At 43.6% G+C, this 18,328-nt stretch overlaps 1 protein-coding gene across 6 annotated transcripts in view; it reads right to left on the bottom strand.

Moving 5' to 3' along the window:
- Nucleotides 1-18,328, bottom strand: part of SASH1 (SAM and SH3 domain containing 1) — a 540,145-nt gene that overhangs the window by 143,727 nt on the left and 378,090 nt on the right. Inside the window, exons 1-2 of one of the 6 annotated variants that reach the window (XM_083607937.1) lie at nucleotides 12,986-13,106; nucleotides 9,335-9,725 (exon numbers count right to left, since the gene is read on the bottom strand). The exons of 4 other annotated variants lie outside the window; for them this stretch is intronic. In XM_083607937.1, the coding sequence (XP_083464063.1) occupies nucleotides 9,335-9,337 (3 nt within the window). In that variant the 5' untranslated portion in view covers nucleotides 9,338-9,725; nucleotides 12,986-13,106. Of the gene's footprint in view, nucleotides 1-9,334; nucleotides 9,726-12,985; nucleotides 13,107-18,328 lie in introns of those variants that run through there. One more of the 6 variants, XM_083607941.1, reaches the window with a different exon arrangement.

The following is an 18,328-nucleotide window of genomic DNA, read 5'->3' as shown; positions in this document are numbered from 1 at the left end:
GGAGACTGAGAGGAGATATGATAGCCATCTTCCACTATCTAAAGGGCTGTCACATGGAAGATGGAGCAAGCTTGCTGTCTCCTGCTCCGGAAGCTAAGACCCGAACCAATGGATTCAAGTTACAAGAAAGGAGATTCCAACTAAATATCAGGAAGAGGTGTTCAACAGTGGAATGGGCTCCATCAGGAGGTGGTAGACTCTCCTACCTTTGAGGTTTAAAGCAGGGATTGGATGACCACCTGTCATGTATGATGTAGTTGAGACCCCCACATTGCAGGAGGTTGGATTAGATGACCCTCGGGATCCCTTCAAACTATAATTCTATTAATTTTACATATACTAATAAAACTCAGCAACACAGCATCTTGTGTTGTGTGCTAGTATTCCACTATTTGAGTTAACTAGTTTTTCCCTTAGGCTGTACCTGTGCAAGTCATTACACATTATAATGTGTCTGTAATGAATACTGCAGAACATGGCAAGCCATGAAGCGAGTTTTGACTGCATTTTTCAGTAGAGCATGACATCACGGAAGAAGTCTGTGGGTGTACATGAATGTATGTGCAAAGCTGTGATGATTCAAGCTCCCTTAGAAATAGAGCTAGAGAAATACAGCAGGTCACATTATTAGACTGTCAGTGTATAGACAAGATGGTTGGACAAATCTGGTTTTATGTAATTGATATGATTGTGGATGACAGTTGCCAGAGGGGCAGCCTGAAGCTAAAGGAAGACAAATTCTCATACACAGTATGTTTCAGCAGGGCAGGATCCATTCAGTTACAGCTGCCAGGGGGCAAGGATTTGTTACTAGCTCACATATACTCTGCAATTAAAATGTATTCATGCTTGGGATATTGCCATTCCTTTGTGTGTCTTGACTTGATCCCAGCTTTGCTAGTTTTGAATTAAAATCTCTCAGGGTTACAAGGCTCTAACACGTCTGCTGATTGTGTGATTTCAGTTGTTTAGGTAGCTTTCATGTGCTTTTGAGTCATGCAGAAGTCATGCTTTGAAAGACATGGCAAAGAACTCACTACCAAGTATGCTGACTTTCCCCACTTTTGTATTATGTATTATGTATATACAGTACTTACATGTACCGGTATTTGCAAGATGTTTCTACAAGTGCCTCACTAATGGAGGACATTCAGTTCTGTGCAACCAGCTGTGAATACTTATTTTCAAAAAGTGTAGATGCATAAGCTCTGCATCCGTAAAAGGAATATCAAGCCACAAAGTAAAAAACAAAGGCGTTAAAAATCATGATCACATGCTATATGACTATGTCCCACTGTGATCATGTAATTCAGCCTGTGCCCTTCCCCAAACTGCACCATTAAGGTGAATAGGGAGACCTACTTTCATAATCACCCTGGGGGCCCATAGCTCCAGGCAGATGAGAGAAGATGGTTCCAAATGCAGTCCATATCCTGTCCTGGGTTCCCTAGCTCTGAGCTGCAGGACTTGGGAGCTTCCTATCACTCTCAAAGGTGCCTAAGGGGTTCACCTAGTTGACCTTACCAGGCTTTCTTTCTTTCCTGAATTTTCCTGGCAAATTAACCTGTTTAAACACAGTATTCACACTGTAACCAGTCCAGCAAGACACACTGTGGAATGGCTAAAAAACCCACACACAGATTCCTGCTTGGTCCCAAGGGGTGGGTACATGGGTGCCAATGATCAAAGGAGGATGGGTGGACAGTAGGTGCTTATATAAGTATGGCCACCCTACCTTCTTCCACCTTTGTCATGCACAACATATACAACATCCACATGTTCATGACCCAGCACGCCAGCACATGGCTCGGACATTCAACCCCAAATCATAAACATGTCATGTGACCCAATGCTGAGATCTGGAGCACAGAGTGGGAAATATAGAAAGTTATGTAACTCTGCATGTAATGAGTACTCAAATTTACGAACATTTTTTTGTAACCTACACAACTGTTTCTACACATAATTTATATGTGGTCAAGAAACTACAGATGTGAACATGCAGCCTGGAGTCTTCATCTTTGACCTGGATTCAAATCCAGAATAAGAGTTATACATCATAAAGAACATTATTTTGCAAGTTACCAGTACTCATGTGTGTATTTAGATTACCTCCTGCCAGGCCTTACCAATTTAAGGTTTAAGAAGTTCCTAGAATCATCATGCTTTTTTAAAAAATAAAACAAAACTTCCTTGTAGAAACAAATATATTTAAGTGAAAGATGTTTTATGTGTGATGTCTAGAATAATAATAAAAAAACCCATGAAAACAAAGTATGTTCTTATTATAGAAGTTCTCTGTCTCTGGCAAGCTAGTTAACAGGATATTTATCTCAAGGAAAAAGGAGTCACTTTAAGTCCAATGCCCATATAATTTCAGACACTGAGAATCTCATGTTAAGACCCCATCAAATGGATGCACCATTAAGATGACACCCCATCTGCTCAACAAATGTCCAAATCCGCAAAGCACCTGCTTAGGGTGGAGAAAGAGCAAACACTCTGCTACAGGTCTTGGTATTTCTATAATACAATGCAACTCTTGTGCTAGCTTTTACCACAGCAGTCGTCCTGGGAAAGTTTTGGAATATTTCTACCATACAGTTTAATCCTGTGAGTGAAACAGACTTTAAATAGCACCCTGTGATTACTAATGTAGCGCTACTGCAATATGGCCCTGAGGGTTTTTAAAAAATAATGAACTTTAACTGATTTTGGAAGAAAAAGCTTAATTCATCAGCATTTTTGGTTGGTTTTCTGGGGGGACATGGGTCATGTCAAATGAGCTCCTCTCTCTATTTCAATTTACCTGGTGAACGTTTGGTTACTCTTTATCTGTTGAAGTGCATATAGGCTGAAAGATTCTCGGCAAATGGTTTGGGATTCAAAAGATGTGCCTTGAAGGGAAAAATTATGCAGCTCATGCAGAGCTGCCTGAGAACCAGTGACTTGTGGCAGACCACACAAACCTCAGTAAAGTCCCTGATTATATTAAAGCTTATTCAATTTTCCCTTTTCCAAATGCTACTGTTGTCTCTGAGATGTAAAGATGCAAAATAGCTTCATCTGAAAATGTTAACCACTAAAAAGAAAAAAGAAAAAAGCAGTACAGTAATTAAGATCCTGTCTATAAGCAGAATGGAGATCAATGGCTTTGTAGCTTGAATGTCTGATTTGGTCATTCTGCTATGGTAAGTGGAACAATTTAAACAGGTGTACCATTTTTTCAGGTCACAAAGTTTCTTACTGATGGAGTACTTATTAGCCTTCCTCTCAGGGTTAGTCACGCTGGAGAAACTCTCAAAGGAGGTGGAACTGTGGTCTAAACCACAGAGCCTAGGGCTTGCCAATCAGTTGGCGGTTTGAATCCCCATGACAGGGTGAGCTCCCGTTGCTTGGTCCCAGCTCCTGCCCACCTAGCAGTTCGAAAGCACGTCAAAGTGCAAGTAGATAAATAGGTACCGCTCCGGCGGGAGGGTAAATGGTGTTTCCGTGCGCTGCTCTGGTTCGCCAGAAGCGGCTTAGTCACGCTGGCTACATGACCTGGAAACTGTACACCAGCTCCCTCAGCCAGTAAAGCGAGATGAGCACTGCAACCCCAGAGTCATCAGCGACTGGACCTAATGGTCAGGGGTCCCTTTACCTTTACCTTTACCATTTGTCTGATCACAAAGCTCCTTACTGATGGAGTACTTATTAGCCTTCCTCTCAGGGTTAGTCACGCTGGAGAAACTCTCAGAGGACACCAGAAGGCAGTGGTTGCACACTGCATAGAGTCAGAAGCCGTAATGGGCTTTCTTTCAGCAGTTTGTCCACAATTCATTGGTATTCAAAAGCGTGTTACCTCTGATCCAGGAGCTAACATATAGCCATTGTGAATATGTACCATTGATATATTCTACTTCTGCTGTTGGAAGCAGAGGTACTCTGAATATTAGTTGGAAATAAATATTTATCACTAATAAAGTTTAATTGCCCTGCATGAACATAATTTTTCTTTATACAATGTTATATGGTTGGTAATTGACCCTGCATCATTTGGCAGAGATATACCCAAGTGATAGTGATATATGCTGGAAATCAGGAGGGAATGCACCAAACTATATACATATATGATGGAAGTTTCTAAAAATCATATATACAGAAATGAGTGGTTATCACATAACAAGGTCATTGACAAATTCTTCTGCATTATCTTTAAAAATATGGTGTGACCAGAAGACTATAATTTTGTCTTACTAACTGCAGCCAAAAGAGCAGCTAAAGTGCATTTACATATTATTCCAACTGTACAAGAATTGTTTAATAAAATATGGCATGTTGCCACAAAACTTACAACTAAATAAACAAAATTTGTGATGAGTTCCCCAACCTTCCCCCCCCCCGAATAAAGCACAGTTACTAATTATTATTACTAATAAATATGTCTAATGGATAATCTCTTTTTCTTATATTTACTGACACTCTCAAATAAATCAGCAAGATTGTTATTTTATATGTTTGGTAATTCTATCTTTAATTATGCTTTCCCCCAGTTTTCCTGGAACACATAGTAAGCATCAGCCAGTAATTCCACAGAAATCTCCTGGATCCTATTTTTAAAACTGGTGTTACATTGATCATACTTTCCAAGTATGATGACTGATCATAAGGACAAATTACATATTTTTGTTTGAAGATCAGCAACTTTACATTTGTGTTCTTTAAGAACTCTTGAGCGGATGCCAGCTGGACCTAGTGATTTGTTAGTTTTAAATTAATTAATTTTTAAAAATATTTACTAAATATTTCTTAGTTTACAAAAATACGTGCATTGTCTCTTTTCTCAAGTTGTGCATTAATTAGGCTTAGAACTCCATCTCTTATCACTGCTATGTCCCACATTTCCTTAGACTCCCTTCCTGAGAAAGTGAATTTAGCCACAAGGATCTGTTCTACATCTTCCAGAGCGAAGATACAAAGAACTCATCCAGCTTTTCTGTAATCTCCTCCTACTCCTTTAGCACACCTTTGACTTCCTTGTTTTCTTAAAGGCCCAACTGCGGTTTCCTATTTCTAATGTACCGGCATTTAAATATTTTTCTATTCTTAGTCATAATGTTTTTCGTGATCTATTTATTTCACTTATATGCTGCTCTTCATAACAGAATAATAATAAAAAATAGTGATATGTTGCTCAAACTCAGCCCCATTCAAAATACAGGAAGTTAGAATTTTTTTGCCCCAATGTATAGTAGCTCTTTATACTTGCATAGAATAACATTTGCTACTTTACTACACCACAAACATTGAATAGGATTTATGCATATTGCAAATTATAGGGCATGAGCCAGTGTGAAGTAGTAATTCTAGTGTTTGAGGAGAACTAGGGAGACCCGGGTTCAAATCCTCACTCACCCATACAACTCCCTAGGTGACATGGACTGGCTACTATCACAGAGACTAACCTATTTAACCTTGTTAGAACAATAAAGAGTGGATCATGGGCTGTGCCCTGGATTCAAGGGGGAGGGAGTTACCCTGTGTATCTGGATGAGTAAAATGTACACATTAATCAAGGTTGTTATGTAGGATTCGAGTATATGCAGATCTCTCTGTGTATATGCAAATATAATTTTGATGACTAATTAAAATAGGTGTGGCCATGTATGTGGGATTTCCTCAGAGTATACTCTCCGGTCTCCATGAAAACTATGCCTTGTTTTTGTTGAAATTTTCATTATAAAAGAAAACAAGATCTTTGCAGATCAAAGTGAGCAACTGCTATTTTTGGATCAAGTCCATGAACACAGGGACATACTTTGGGCAACACACATGTTGATTGCTGTAGATCTGGAAGAGCAGACAGATGTAGCAGAAAGTCAAATGGAGTAAATATCCAGGCCTTTCTATTTTCTCACAGAAACTACATGATAGGGCAATGTTTTAATTTTAAATGCTTTCATTTTAGCAATGTTTCTCATTTGTGCATGTACACATGTTTTGTGTGTGTGTGTGTGTGTGTGAGAGAGAGAGAGAGAGAGAGAGAGAGAGAGAGAGGTTTTACAGTCAGGGAACATGTGAATTCATGTGTATTATAAAGGCTGTTGTATAAAGACTAGCTGTTTGAAGAAAGTCCCTGATGGAAACAGGATTTTCACAAAGTTAACAAATTGTTGTTTTCAGAATTATTGATTTTAAAGAATGGTTCCTGTGGCAGCAGCAATGTCCTGGATTGACCTCTAGAGAAAATGCCAACCCTACAACCATCTGAGACATCCATGCCCCTCTTGGAATGAGGTTGTGACAGCAACTACAGGTAAGTTAAGAAAGTATTAGACTGCAGAATCAGTGCTGGCTGCTTTGCTGTGAAGTTTTACATGAAAGCCAACGATGCAAAAAGCTTTTAGTATTATTTGGCAGTACAATGGAAACTTAATTGTCAGGGAATTACCTCACATGCCCCATAAGAAAAACAAGCCCATCAATCTCTTGTGTGATTATTAGTCATGTTTGATCAGCACGGTTGGCTTTTCCAGCCTGTTAGAGTGAACTTATGAACTTATGTAGAACAAATCATGCTGCATTTGATTCATCTCAAGACTCACTGTTATTCAAGTTTAATTTTAGGCAGGTCTTTATTTTTAAATTGCAGAGTTTAAAGATTTCCTCTGAATAAACTGGGGACAGTGGATCTTTTATAATGGCTTATAAACTTTATTTTTGCCCCCGAAGTCACTCCATAGCTGGCTATGAAAGACATTCTAACACTGCCAACCGTTTAGGCTGGCTGGCTCCCAGGTGCTTTTTTAAAGGCCTGTTAAGGGGAAAATGTCACAAAAATAAGCACTCTATTCCATATCCGCTGCACTCTTTCCCCACCTGGCAAAATCGTATTCGGGCTTTTGGCCTTCACTATACAAACAAATACAAGAAGTACATAAATTGTCAAGGAAATTCCCAAGTGTGAACACATGGAAATGTGTCAAATGATCCGCGCCTCTGGATGGGGTTTAGCTACAGCACAGTGCAAGCAATGACTTGTGTTGCCTGCGCCACAGCTAAGGCATATCCCTCAGATTAGATGTGAGAGAATGCTTATGCCCTATTCAAGTGAGCTGCCCCCATGTTCCATCACGGTTCCTTTCTACCAAAGATTAATGCTGTATGTGGAGACATGAGGGCGCAGGGCTAGTTGAAGGGCATGTCAATCTGATGTCACATATTGGGTGGGCGGGTGTGGCTCATTGAAAGCAGTCTCATGGGTCTAAATAAATAGGCCCGTGAACAGGAGGGTTCCCCACTGCTGCTTTATGCTAATAATAATACCTTTATTAAAAACAACTTTAGAAAGGTCCCAGGGTTGTGAGTATGCTTCAGGTTGGAAGTTAAACATAACAAGAGGGAGGAGGAGAGGAAATAGGGCATGTTGTTAACGTTCTAATGTCTGCAGTTTAAAAGTTACAGTCTTAAGATGGAGTGCAGGAAGAATTCTGAGGACAATTATATTAGTTTCTTGAGTGATGAACAGATTACAGGTTGCGTCAAGGACTACAGAGTCAAAGAAGCAATAGCTGTTCTCTCCACATTTTTCTTTAAAAAGTGAAACAGTTATTTCCACTTCTGTCCCCAGGATTAAAAGGAGAAAACACACAGTGCTATTGTGGCATCCAGTATGAGAAAGAGTTATGAGCAAGCTGTTAAATTATTCATAACTTTGTGATGTTGTGGTTGGTTCTCTTAAAGATGTGACTGCCCTGTAGCCTTATGATTTTATCTGTCTAACATAGATTTATGTAATATTTTACATAGCAATAGTAACCTAGAACCAACACTGTTTAGTACCCAGAAGTAACACAACACACACCAAAAGGAAGTACAGTGGTACCTCAGGTTAAGTTCTTAATTCTTTCCGAAGGTCCATTCTTAACCTGAAGCACCACTTTAGCTAATGGGGCCTCCCGCTGCCGCCACGCCGCCGGAGCATGATTTCTGTTCTCATCCTGAAGCAAAGTTCTTAACCTGAGTTACTATTTCTGGGTTAGCGGAGTCTGTAACCTGAAGCGTATGTAACCTGAGCTACCACTGTATAGGCAACACCCCCCCCCCCATTTACGCTGTGTATATTTGAAACACCATTGAAAATGCCCGCAAACATCCCGTTCCGCCCCTGCCCCATCTCACCCCTTTTAGTGACGTTTTTGGGTCACTTCTGGGTTCGGAGCAATGCACAGTTGTGCACATCTTGAACCTGCGTAAATGGGGAGGTTGCCTGTAGTACAGGTATAATAAACATCTTTATTAGGATCAATGTAACAAGTTGGTATTTTAAATTTTGAGTTACATATGCTTTTGCCTCAAGGTCGATGTATGCAACTAGGTAAATAAATTAATGGGGAAATAGTTTCCAGGGGAGGGAATTGTGTTTAATACAGCCTGCAGTTCTTTCAGACCAAATTAGGAAAATGTAGCATCAAAGCCTGCCAAACAAATGTTTGGTTGCATCATTTCATTTGGAATACAAGCTAAATATGGGTAGTTTCCTCCTTTGGCCATGTTTTAAATAAACAACTTTTGAATTAAATATTCCCCCACCCCACCATAATGTATATTGGTATTTATGTAATGCATGTATATTGGTGTGTATGTTAGTACACAAAATGTGTGTGTGTGTGTGTGTGTGTGTGTGTGTGTGTGTGTGTGAAAGTATTACAGTAGTTATGTGTTTGAATAACATTTGTTGGTTGGGACCTGAACCCTAAATACATTTACTTTGAAGAAAATTGATTTCAGAAAGAGCTTATGTCCAACTAATTGTTCTTAAAATGTCAACCTAAAAGTATTAAAGACCTAATAATACAACCCTGTTAATTGAGAAGTGTTTAATGCAAAGTTAAAAACTGGCACTCTCTCTCTCCACACTTTACTTTTGTTTCTTTCAACACTATTTAGGTACCATTACCTGAAAAATTATTTGGGTTTTTTTGCAGTATCTATATGAGAGCTATACCATGATTATAGATATTTTACACCCTGAACCTAAACACATCTGCTTGAGAACCTAGTTCACTTAGTGAATCATTTAGTGAATGTAACTAACAATTTAAAATTTACTGAAGTGCAATTGGAGTTGCTGAGCAGTAAACTAAGTATAGGTTTTCTTTCTAAATTTTGCATGAAAGATCAGATTAAAAAATCAAGAAGTTGCATATCCCAAATACATAATCAGTATAAAATGTGGCTGCAATTGACTTTGTGTACATAAATGAAAACACATCTGTGCATGGAGATCAGCGTTACATGAAGGTTTAAAATATCCCAAACCCAAAATGATCTAAAAGCCATCATTACTTACCATGGCGTGCCAATACAAAAACAGCTCTCTCTTCAAAAGGCGGCCTTTCAGACAGTATTCTGTACTTCACAACGTATTTGCCCATCAGCTAGAAACGACCATCCTCAATACAACTGGCACTTTATTTTATAAACTCCGCATTAAGGATAAATGTCATCCGTTGAACCCACATACATCGTCCCGATCAGGGAAAAATAAATCAATACACGCAAAGTGAGAGAAATGCTGTTCAGACACTTCATACAATTCCAGGGAGAGTTAAGGCCTTTCTGGCCTCGCTGGATCTCACTTCAAAGGAAGGCAGGGCCTCCCAGCAGCAGCGAAGCCTCTGGCCTTTTCTTCATCCCCCCTTCCCCTCCCAGGGCAATCTTAAGTGTCATTTTCAATACCGCTTGCTTGTTGTTGTTTAGTCGTTTAGTCGTGTCCGACTCTTCGTGACCCCATGGACCAGAGCACGCCAGGCACCTCTGTCCTCCACTACCTCCCGCAGTTTAGTCAAACTCATGCTGGTAACCTCGAAAACACTATCCAACCATCTCATCCTCTGTCGCCCCCTTCTCCTTGTGCCCTCCATCTTTCCCAGCATCAGTGTCTTCTCCAGGGAGTCTTCTCTTCTCATGAGGTGGCCAAAGTACTGGAGCCTCAGCTTCACGATCTGTCCTTCCAGTGAGCACTCAGGGCTGATTTCATTAAGAATGGATGCATTTGATCTTCTTGCAGTCCATGGGACTCTCAAGAGTCTTCTCCAGCACCATAATTCAAAAGCATCAATTCTTCGGCGATCAGCCTTCTTTATGGTCCAGCTCTCACTTCCATACATCACTACTGGGAAAACCATGGCTTTAACTATACGGACCTTTGTTGGCAAGGTGACGTCTCTACTTCTCAAGATGCTGTCTAGGCCTGTCATTGCGCTTCTCCCAAGAAGCAGGCGTCTTTTAATTTCGTGGCTGCTGTCACCATCTGCAGTGATCATGGAGCCCAAGAAAGTAAAATCTCTCACTGCCTCCATTTCTTCCCCTTCTATTTGCCAGGAGGTGATGGGACCAGTGGCCATGATCTTCGTTTTTTTGATGTTGAGCTTCAGACCATATTTTGCACTCTCCTCTTTCACCCTCATTAAAAGGTTCTTTAATTCCTCCTCACTTTCTGCCATCAAGGTTGTGTCATCTGCATATCTGAGGTTGTTGATATTTCTTCCGGCAATCTTAATTCCGGCTTGGGATTCATCCAGCCCAGCCTTTCGCATGATGTATTCTGCGTATAAATTAAATAAGCAGGGAGACAAAATACAGCCTTGTCGTACGCCTTTCCCAATTTTGAACCAATCAGTTGTTCCATATCCAGTTCTAACTGTAGCTTCTTGTCCCACATAGAGATTTCTCAGGAGACAGATGAGGTGATCAGGCACTCCCATTTCTTTAAGAACTTGCCATAGTTTGCTGTGGTCGACACAGTCAAAGGCTTTTGCATAGTCAATGAAGCAGAAGTAGATGTCTTTCTGGAACTCTCTAGCTTTCTCCATAATCCAGCGCATGTTTGCAATTTGGTCTCTGGTTCCTCTGCCTCTTCTAAATCCAGCTTGCACTTCTGGGAGTTCTCGATCCACATACTGTTTGAGCCTTCCTTGTAGAATTTTAAGCATAACCTTGCTAGCGTGTGAAATGAGTGCAATTGTGCGGTAGTTGGAGCATTCTTTGGCACTGCCCTTCTTTGGGATTGGGATGTAGACTGATCTTCTCCAATCTTCTGGCCACTGCTGAGTTTTCCAAATTTGCTGGCATATTGAGTGTAGCACCTTAACAGCATCATCTTTTAAAATTTTAAATAGTTCAGCTGGAATACCATCACTTCCACTGGCCTTGTTATTTGCAGTGCTTTCTAAGGCCCATTTGACTTCACTTTCCAGGATGTCTGGCTCAAGGTCAGCAACCACACTACCTGGGGTGTACGAGACATCCATATCTTTCTGGTATAATTCCTCTGTGTATTCTTGCCACCTCTTCTTGATGTCTTCTGCTTCTGTTAGGTCCTTACCACTTTTGTCCTTTATTATGGTAATCTTTGTACGAAATGTTCCTTTCATATCTCCAATTTTCTTGAACAGATCTCTGGTTCTTCCCATTCTGTTGTTTTCCTCTATTTGTTTGCACTGCTCGTTTAAGAAGGCCTTCTTGTCTCTCCTTGCTATTCTTTGGAAATCTGCATTCAATTTCCTGTATCTTTCACTATCTCCCTCGCATTTTGCTTGCCTTCTCTCCTCCGCTATTTGTAAGGCCTCGTTGGACAGCCACTTTGCTTTCTTGCATTTCCTTTTCATTGGGATGGTTTTCGTTGCTGCCTCCTGTACAATGTTACGAGCCTCCATCCATAGTTCTTCAGGCACTCTGTCCAGCAAATCTAAATCCTTAAACCTGTTCCTCACTTCCACTGTGTATTCATAAGGGATTTGACTTAGATTGTATCTTACCGGCCCAGTGGTTTTTCCTACTTTCTTCAGTTTAAGCTTGAATTTTGCTATAAGAAGCTGATGATCTGAGCCACAGTCAGCTCCAGGTCTTGTTTTTGCTGACTGTATAGAACTTCTCCATCTTTGGCTGCAGAGAATATAATCAATCTGATTTCGATACTGCCCATCTGGTGATGTCCATGTGTAGAGACGTCTCTTGTGTTGTTGGAAAAGCGTGTTTGTGATGACCAGCTTGTTCTCTTGACAGAACTCTATTAGCCTTTGCCCTGCTTCGTTTTGATCTCCAAGGCCAAACTTGCCAGTTGTTCCTTTTATCTCTTGATTCCCTACTTTAGCATTCCAATCCCCTATAATGAGAAGAACATCCTTCTTTGGTGTCACTTCTATAAGGTCTTGTAAGTCTTCATAAAATTGGTCTATTTCAGTTTCTTCAGCACCAGTGGTTGGTGCATAAACTTGGATTACTGTGATGTTAAAAGGTCTGCCTTGGATTCGTATCGAGATCATTCTATCATTTTTGAGATTGCATCCCAGTACAGCTTTCGCCACTCTTTTGTTGACTATGAGGGCCACTCCATTTCTTTTACGGGTTTCTTGCCCACAGTAGTAGATGTGATGGTCATCCGAACTGAATTCGCCCATTCCCGTCCATTTTAGTTCACTGATGCCCAGGATGTCAATATTTATTCTTGCCATCTCATTTTTGACCACCTCCAACTTACCTAGGTTCATGGTTCTTACATTCCAGGTTCCTATGCAATATTTTTCTTTACAGCATTGGACTTTCCTTTCGCTTCCAGGCATATCCGCAACTGAGCGTCCTTTCGGCTTTGGCCCAGCCGCTTCATCAGCTCTGGATCTACTTGTACTTGCCCTCCGCTCTTCCCCAGTAGCATGTTGGACGCCTTCCGACCTGAGGGGCTCATCTTCCAGCGTCATAACTTTTATATGCCTGTTGTCTTTGTCCATGGAGTTTTCTTGGCAAGGATACTGGAGTGGCTTGCCGGTTCCTCCTCCAGGTGGATCACGTTTGGTCAAAACTCTCCACTATGACCTGTTCATCTTGTGTGCCCTGCTCGGCGTAGTTCATAGCTTCTCTGAGTTCTTCAAGCCCCTTCGCCACGGCAAGGCAGTGATCCATGAAGGGGATTGCTTACAAACTTGCTTACAAACTTGCTTACAAGCTTGCTTACAAACAAACAAATGCAGATGGTGAGAATGGCAGGACTTCCTATGATTAACTGGCTTCCTGGCAATGATCTCTCCCCCTCCCCCGTGTCCTGCTGATTCTCTAAACAACTAGCAATGTAGACATTTTTGCTCATTCTAGCTCTAAATTTACCATTGCTGGGACTGTTTTTTGTCAGCCTACCTAATTCTGTAATCCTTTTCATACTACTACTTTTCTTTCCTTATTCCTTTTATTCCAGCTATTATTCAGCATTATTACCAATGATGGTGATATAGATAATGGCAATTAGGACCAAAATGTGATGCATGCTTACTTGGAAGTAAGTGCTACTCTTTTCAATGGGGTTTACTCCCTGTGTAAATGTGTTTAGGATTTCAGCCTAAGAGAAGCATAAAATATTTCAGAGTGGCAAAATTCTCCCTGAAACACTTTGTGCTTGAATATGCATGTCCAAATCCAATTTAGAAGAGCCTCTCATTTATTGTCAACAGCAGGGTTTAACAAGGAACAGGGTCACTCTACAGATGTATCTAATTAGGAATATAGCCCTGTCATATGATAAGAATTATATACCCTCCACAAACTGAATGACCATGAATGTTAAAGAAAAGGCAAGCATTAATTAAAAGCCAACTTAATAATTAATACTAAAAAAACACTTCCAAATTTATATTTCTGCCCAAGGGTATATGGGAGGCTGATACATGAACTAAAGGTGATCATACTCATGTTAGGATTGTTATAAAAGATCCTATGTGCAATTAAATATATTGCCATACTTTTTCTCCAATATGACAAATTCTGAATAAGTAATATTTGATTACCATCTCTCTATAAAGGCTGCAGTGCAAAGCCTGCTTGCTATAAACTATGTTCCATTAATCTCAGTGGGATTTATTTCCATGTAGACACATTCAAGGTGAGAATGAAAACACCCTTTTAGCATTCATGACTCCCAAGTGAATCCCCTCCCTCACTTTTGTCTTTGTCTTACAGTTCTTAAAACAAAGTACCTTTTATTGTTATATGCTAGTTCAAATTGGCAGTGTAAAATACTTTTATTAGCATTCCACAATAGTGAACAACCATAGACTTAAAGATTTATAGTATTCCATATTCTGCTTTCTGTATTTCTTTTTAAATAAACTACAACGCTAAGAAGTACTCAGGCTCCAAGATTAGAATCCTGCTATCAGAACGAAGAATGAATCTATTCTATGCAATAAATAAATAAATGCCTTTATTGTTCATTTGTTTTAGCTGTTTCATGACTATGCTGCTCTTCGAGCTCCAAAAACAAAGCAGTAACTCTGAGAGTACTATTGGATGCTCTGCAAAGAAGCTCTCCCTTTTGCGGTGTGTTCTGGCAACAAATACTTGTTAGAGTATAGCACATTTGGCAAATCTCCCATTTGTTGAAATAGTTGAGTACTGTGATCCTACCTTTAAGAATAAGACACACAGGGCTCACCATGTATAGTAACTCTTCAAAAAATATGGGGATTGATAAACCAACTAAATATAGAATCGGCACAGGCAATAGTGTCCACCAATATCAATGTTATATAAAACACTGTAAAACAGTGTGTTTATATACCGGTACCCACCTTGAAATATACTCAGAGTCGCAAAGTGATTTCATGCTCTTTATTCAGCTCATAGTGGTGAGGAGGAATGAATGAAAGTCCCCTCAAGGTATCTGCTTTATATACATTATTTACACAATGGGCTGCACATGATTGGCTAATTCCGGAATTCTACTGTAAGCCAATCAGGTTGTGGATTCACTTCTATCTGGAGCATGATTGGGTGGTTCCTGCCAACCAATCATATTGCTGCATTGTTCTAGGACCAATCAGACTGCTGCATTCTGAATCCTATTGTTCTAGGACCAATCAGACTGCTGCCTTTTGGATCCTATTGTTCTAGGACCAATCAGACTGCTGCAGTTTGGATCCTATTCAACTCAGTACATAACACCCCTCCCCTCTAAGTTCCAGTCCTGCCCGGGAGGTCGCATTCATAGTCCTTGAGGTACGCTGGTGGCCTACGTGTGCGTTGCGGCCTGGGGTGTTCCCTGGTCCGGGGTTCAGGTTCTGGCTCATGTTCCAAGGATGCTGGCTGTGATGGGCCTGTTTGGTCTGGTGCAACCGGCTCGCTCAGTCGTGGTTCTGGTTCCGGTGTCCTTTCGGCCTCGCGGGTCCTCTCTGTATTTACTGATTCTGCCTCTCCTGCTGGCCCCTCCTGCTCTATGGGCCTCACTGCCCCTCTGTTCCCTTGGGACTCCTCTGACCTTTCCTGGTTTTCTCCCGGGAATCGTTGCCGTATCTGGTCGCAGTGGCGGCGCCAGCATTGCCCCCCATCCGTTAGCACCTCGTACGACACGGGACCAGTGACCCTGGTGACTGTGGCGGGTACCCATGCTGGGCCTGCCCCAAAATTCTTTGCGTACACTGGGTCCTGGGCCTCGAAGGTCCGGGGGTTCCTGCCTTCCCCCACCACTACCTCATCCTGAGCTCTATCGGGGTGAAGGCGGTCCAATCTGATTGCAAGGCGCCGACCCATTAGTAGTTCAGCGGGGCTCCGGCCAGTCGTTGAGCTGGGGGTGCTGTGTTGTGCTAGGAGGAATGTGGCAAGGCGGTACTCCCAATCCCCTTGCGTCATGCGGCGAAGGGTGTCCTTGGTGGTCCGCACCATGCGTTCTGCTTGGCCATTGGTGGCAGGGTGGAATGGCGCCGAACGGATGTGGCGGATGGCGTTCTGCGCTGTGAAGGTTTGGAATTCTCCTGACGTAAATGCAGTCCCGTTGTCTGAGACGAGAGTGTCAGGGAGCCCGTGGGTTGCAAACAGCCTGCGTAGTACCCGGATGGCTGCGGACGTAGAAGTGGACGGTACCAGTGCGACTTCCAGCCATTTGGTGTAGGAGTCCACCACTATGAAGAATGTTTTCCCCTGAAAGGGGCCAGCGAAGTCCACATGCAGGCGTGACCATGGTGCTCGGGCGGACTCCCAGGACTGGACTGGGGCCCTTGGGGGATCTGGGCGGGATTCTTGGCAGGCCTGGCAGTGTTTGACCCAGGCCTCTATCTCTCCGTCGATCCCCGGCCACCACACATAACTCCTGGCAAGGGCCTTCATTCTTACTACCCCTGGGTGTGTCTCGTGTAGGGCTGTGAGGACCCTTTTGCGGAGGGGCTGGGGAACAACGACCCTGCTTCCCCATAACAGGCACCCCTTGTGGGCCGACAGTTCATGTTTGCGGGTTGTGTAGCCGGCAAATTCTGGCCCGGGGCTGCTGCTGGGCCATCCCCTCCACACCCAGTCCAGGACCCGGGAGATGACCCTATCTTTCTTGGAATGGTGTGCAACTTCTTGTGCCTGAATGGGGCGGTCGGGAAGCAGCTCCAGGCTCATAACCTCTTGTGCAGGTGCTGGGTCAGGGCCTGTTTCCGGTAGTGGTAGCCTGCTGAGGGCGTCCGCATGGCCCATCGCCTTCCCAGGGCGGTGAATCAGTGCATACTGGTAGCTGGCAAGGAAAATTGACCACCTGAGGACACGAGGAGACAGCACTTGGGGGGTCTGCTTTTCGGAGGCAAACAAGCCAAGCAAGGGCTTGTGGTCAGTCACCACGGTGAAGGGCCGCCCGTACAAGAAATCATGGAATTTTTTTACTCCCTTCACGATTGCCAGACCCTCCTTGTCGATTTGCGAGTAGTTCCGCTCGGTTGCGTTGAGTGTCTGGGAAAAGTATGCCACCGGTACCTCTCTTCCATCCGGGAGTTGGTGTCCCAGGACAGCGCCAATGCCATAGGGTGAGGCGTCGCATGCTAGCACCACCGGCAGCCTCTCGTCGAAGTGTGCCAAGACCGAGTTTGAGACAAGCAAGTCCTTGACTGCCTGGAATGCGGCCTCCTGGCGCTGGCCCCACACCCAAGGGGCCCGCTTGTCCAGGAGTCTGTGTAGGGGCTCCGCTACCGCCGCCTTGTGGGGAAGGAAGGAATGGTAAAAGTTCAATAGTCCCAAGAAGGCCTGAAGTTCAGTCTTGTTCTTGGGCGCTGGGGCATCACAAATGGCCCGTACCTTGTCCCCAGTCGGGTGGACCCCTTCTGCGTCCACCATAAATCCCAGAAAGTCCACCTGAGGCACTCCTAGTAGACATTTTTCCCGCTTCACCTTGAGACCCGCCGTCTGGAAACGGTGCAGAACGGTGCGGAGGCGGTCCTCAAACTCCTCTGGTGTGGGCCCGGCAATCAACACATCATCGAAGAAGGGGGTGACGCCAGGAATCCCTTTAAGGAGAGAGTCCATTAGATTCTGGAATATGCCTGGTGCCACGCTGACACCGAATTGCAGCCGCTTTACCCTGAACGCTCCTCTGTGCGTCACAATCGTCTGTGCCTCTGCTGTGGCCTCATCTACTGGCAGTTGTTGATATGCTTGGGCCAAGTCCAGCTTGCCAAAAATTTTCGACCCAGCCAGGGTGGCAAGGACATGGCTGACCACTGGCACTGGGTATGCATGGGCCGTGAGGGCCTTGTTTATGGTACATTTGTAGTCTGCGCAGATGCGGACCGAACCATTCGGCTTGACGGGTGTGACGATTGGGGTTTCCCAGGGGGCATTAGGCACCGGCTCCAGCACTCCTTGCTCCACGAGTCGGTCCAATTCCTCGTCTATACGGGGTTTCAGGGCGAACGGGACCCGGCGGGCCTTGAGCCTGACTGGTCGTACTGCGGGGTCAAGCTGTAGAGCAATGGGGGGGCCCGTATACTGTCCCAATTTCCCATCAAAAACCCCCGGAAATTCCTTGCATATGGCGTCCACGTCCACTTGTAAGGTAGTGTGGTTCACCCCGGTGACGGCTAGCCCCAGTGGTCCAAACCATGCCAATCCCAGTAAGCTAATGTAGGGGCCCTTGACCACAAGCAAGTCCAGTTGCCGCGTCCGCCCTCGGTATTGCACCCTGAAGGTCCCCACCCCCATTGTGGGGACCTTACGTTTCTGGAAGTCCCGGAGGGTGAATGGGGCCGGCCTGAGTTTGGGACCCCCAGTAGGACACAGTTTCCTTAAGGTCCTTGCCGAGATTATGGATAGAGTTGAACCCGTGTCAAGCTCCATGCGGCATGGGGCCCCCTCTATCTGTACCTCTACATAAATTTTCTCTACGTTGGGGTGGGGCAACTGGTATACCTGGAAGTCCGTGAGCTCCGTCGAGTTGCCTTGGTGTGTTGGGCCCCGGGACCTGGGGCTCTTGGATTGGTCATCTGATGCCTGGCGTCGGGTGGGCCGAGCTCGACACACCCGGGCGATGTGTCCCAATTTTCTGCACTGC

Source organism: Podarcis filfolensis (genome assembly GCF_964270895.1).
Source record: "Podarcis filfolensis genome assembly, chromosome: 3".
NCBI classification, from domain to species: Eukaryota; Metazoa; Chordata; class Lepidosauria; order Squamata; family Lacertidae; genus Podarcis; species Podarcis filfolensis.
Note: the sequence above shows the minus strand (reverse complement) of the source record. Positions and strands in the feature narration are given on the sequence as shown.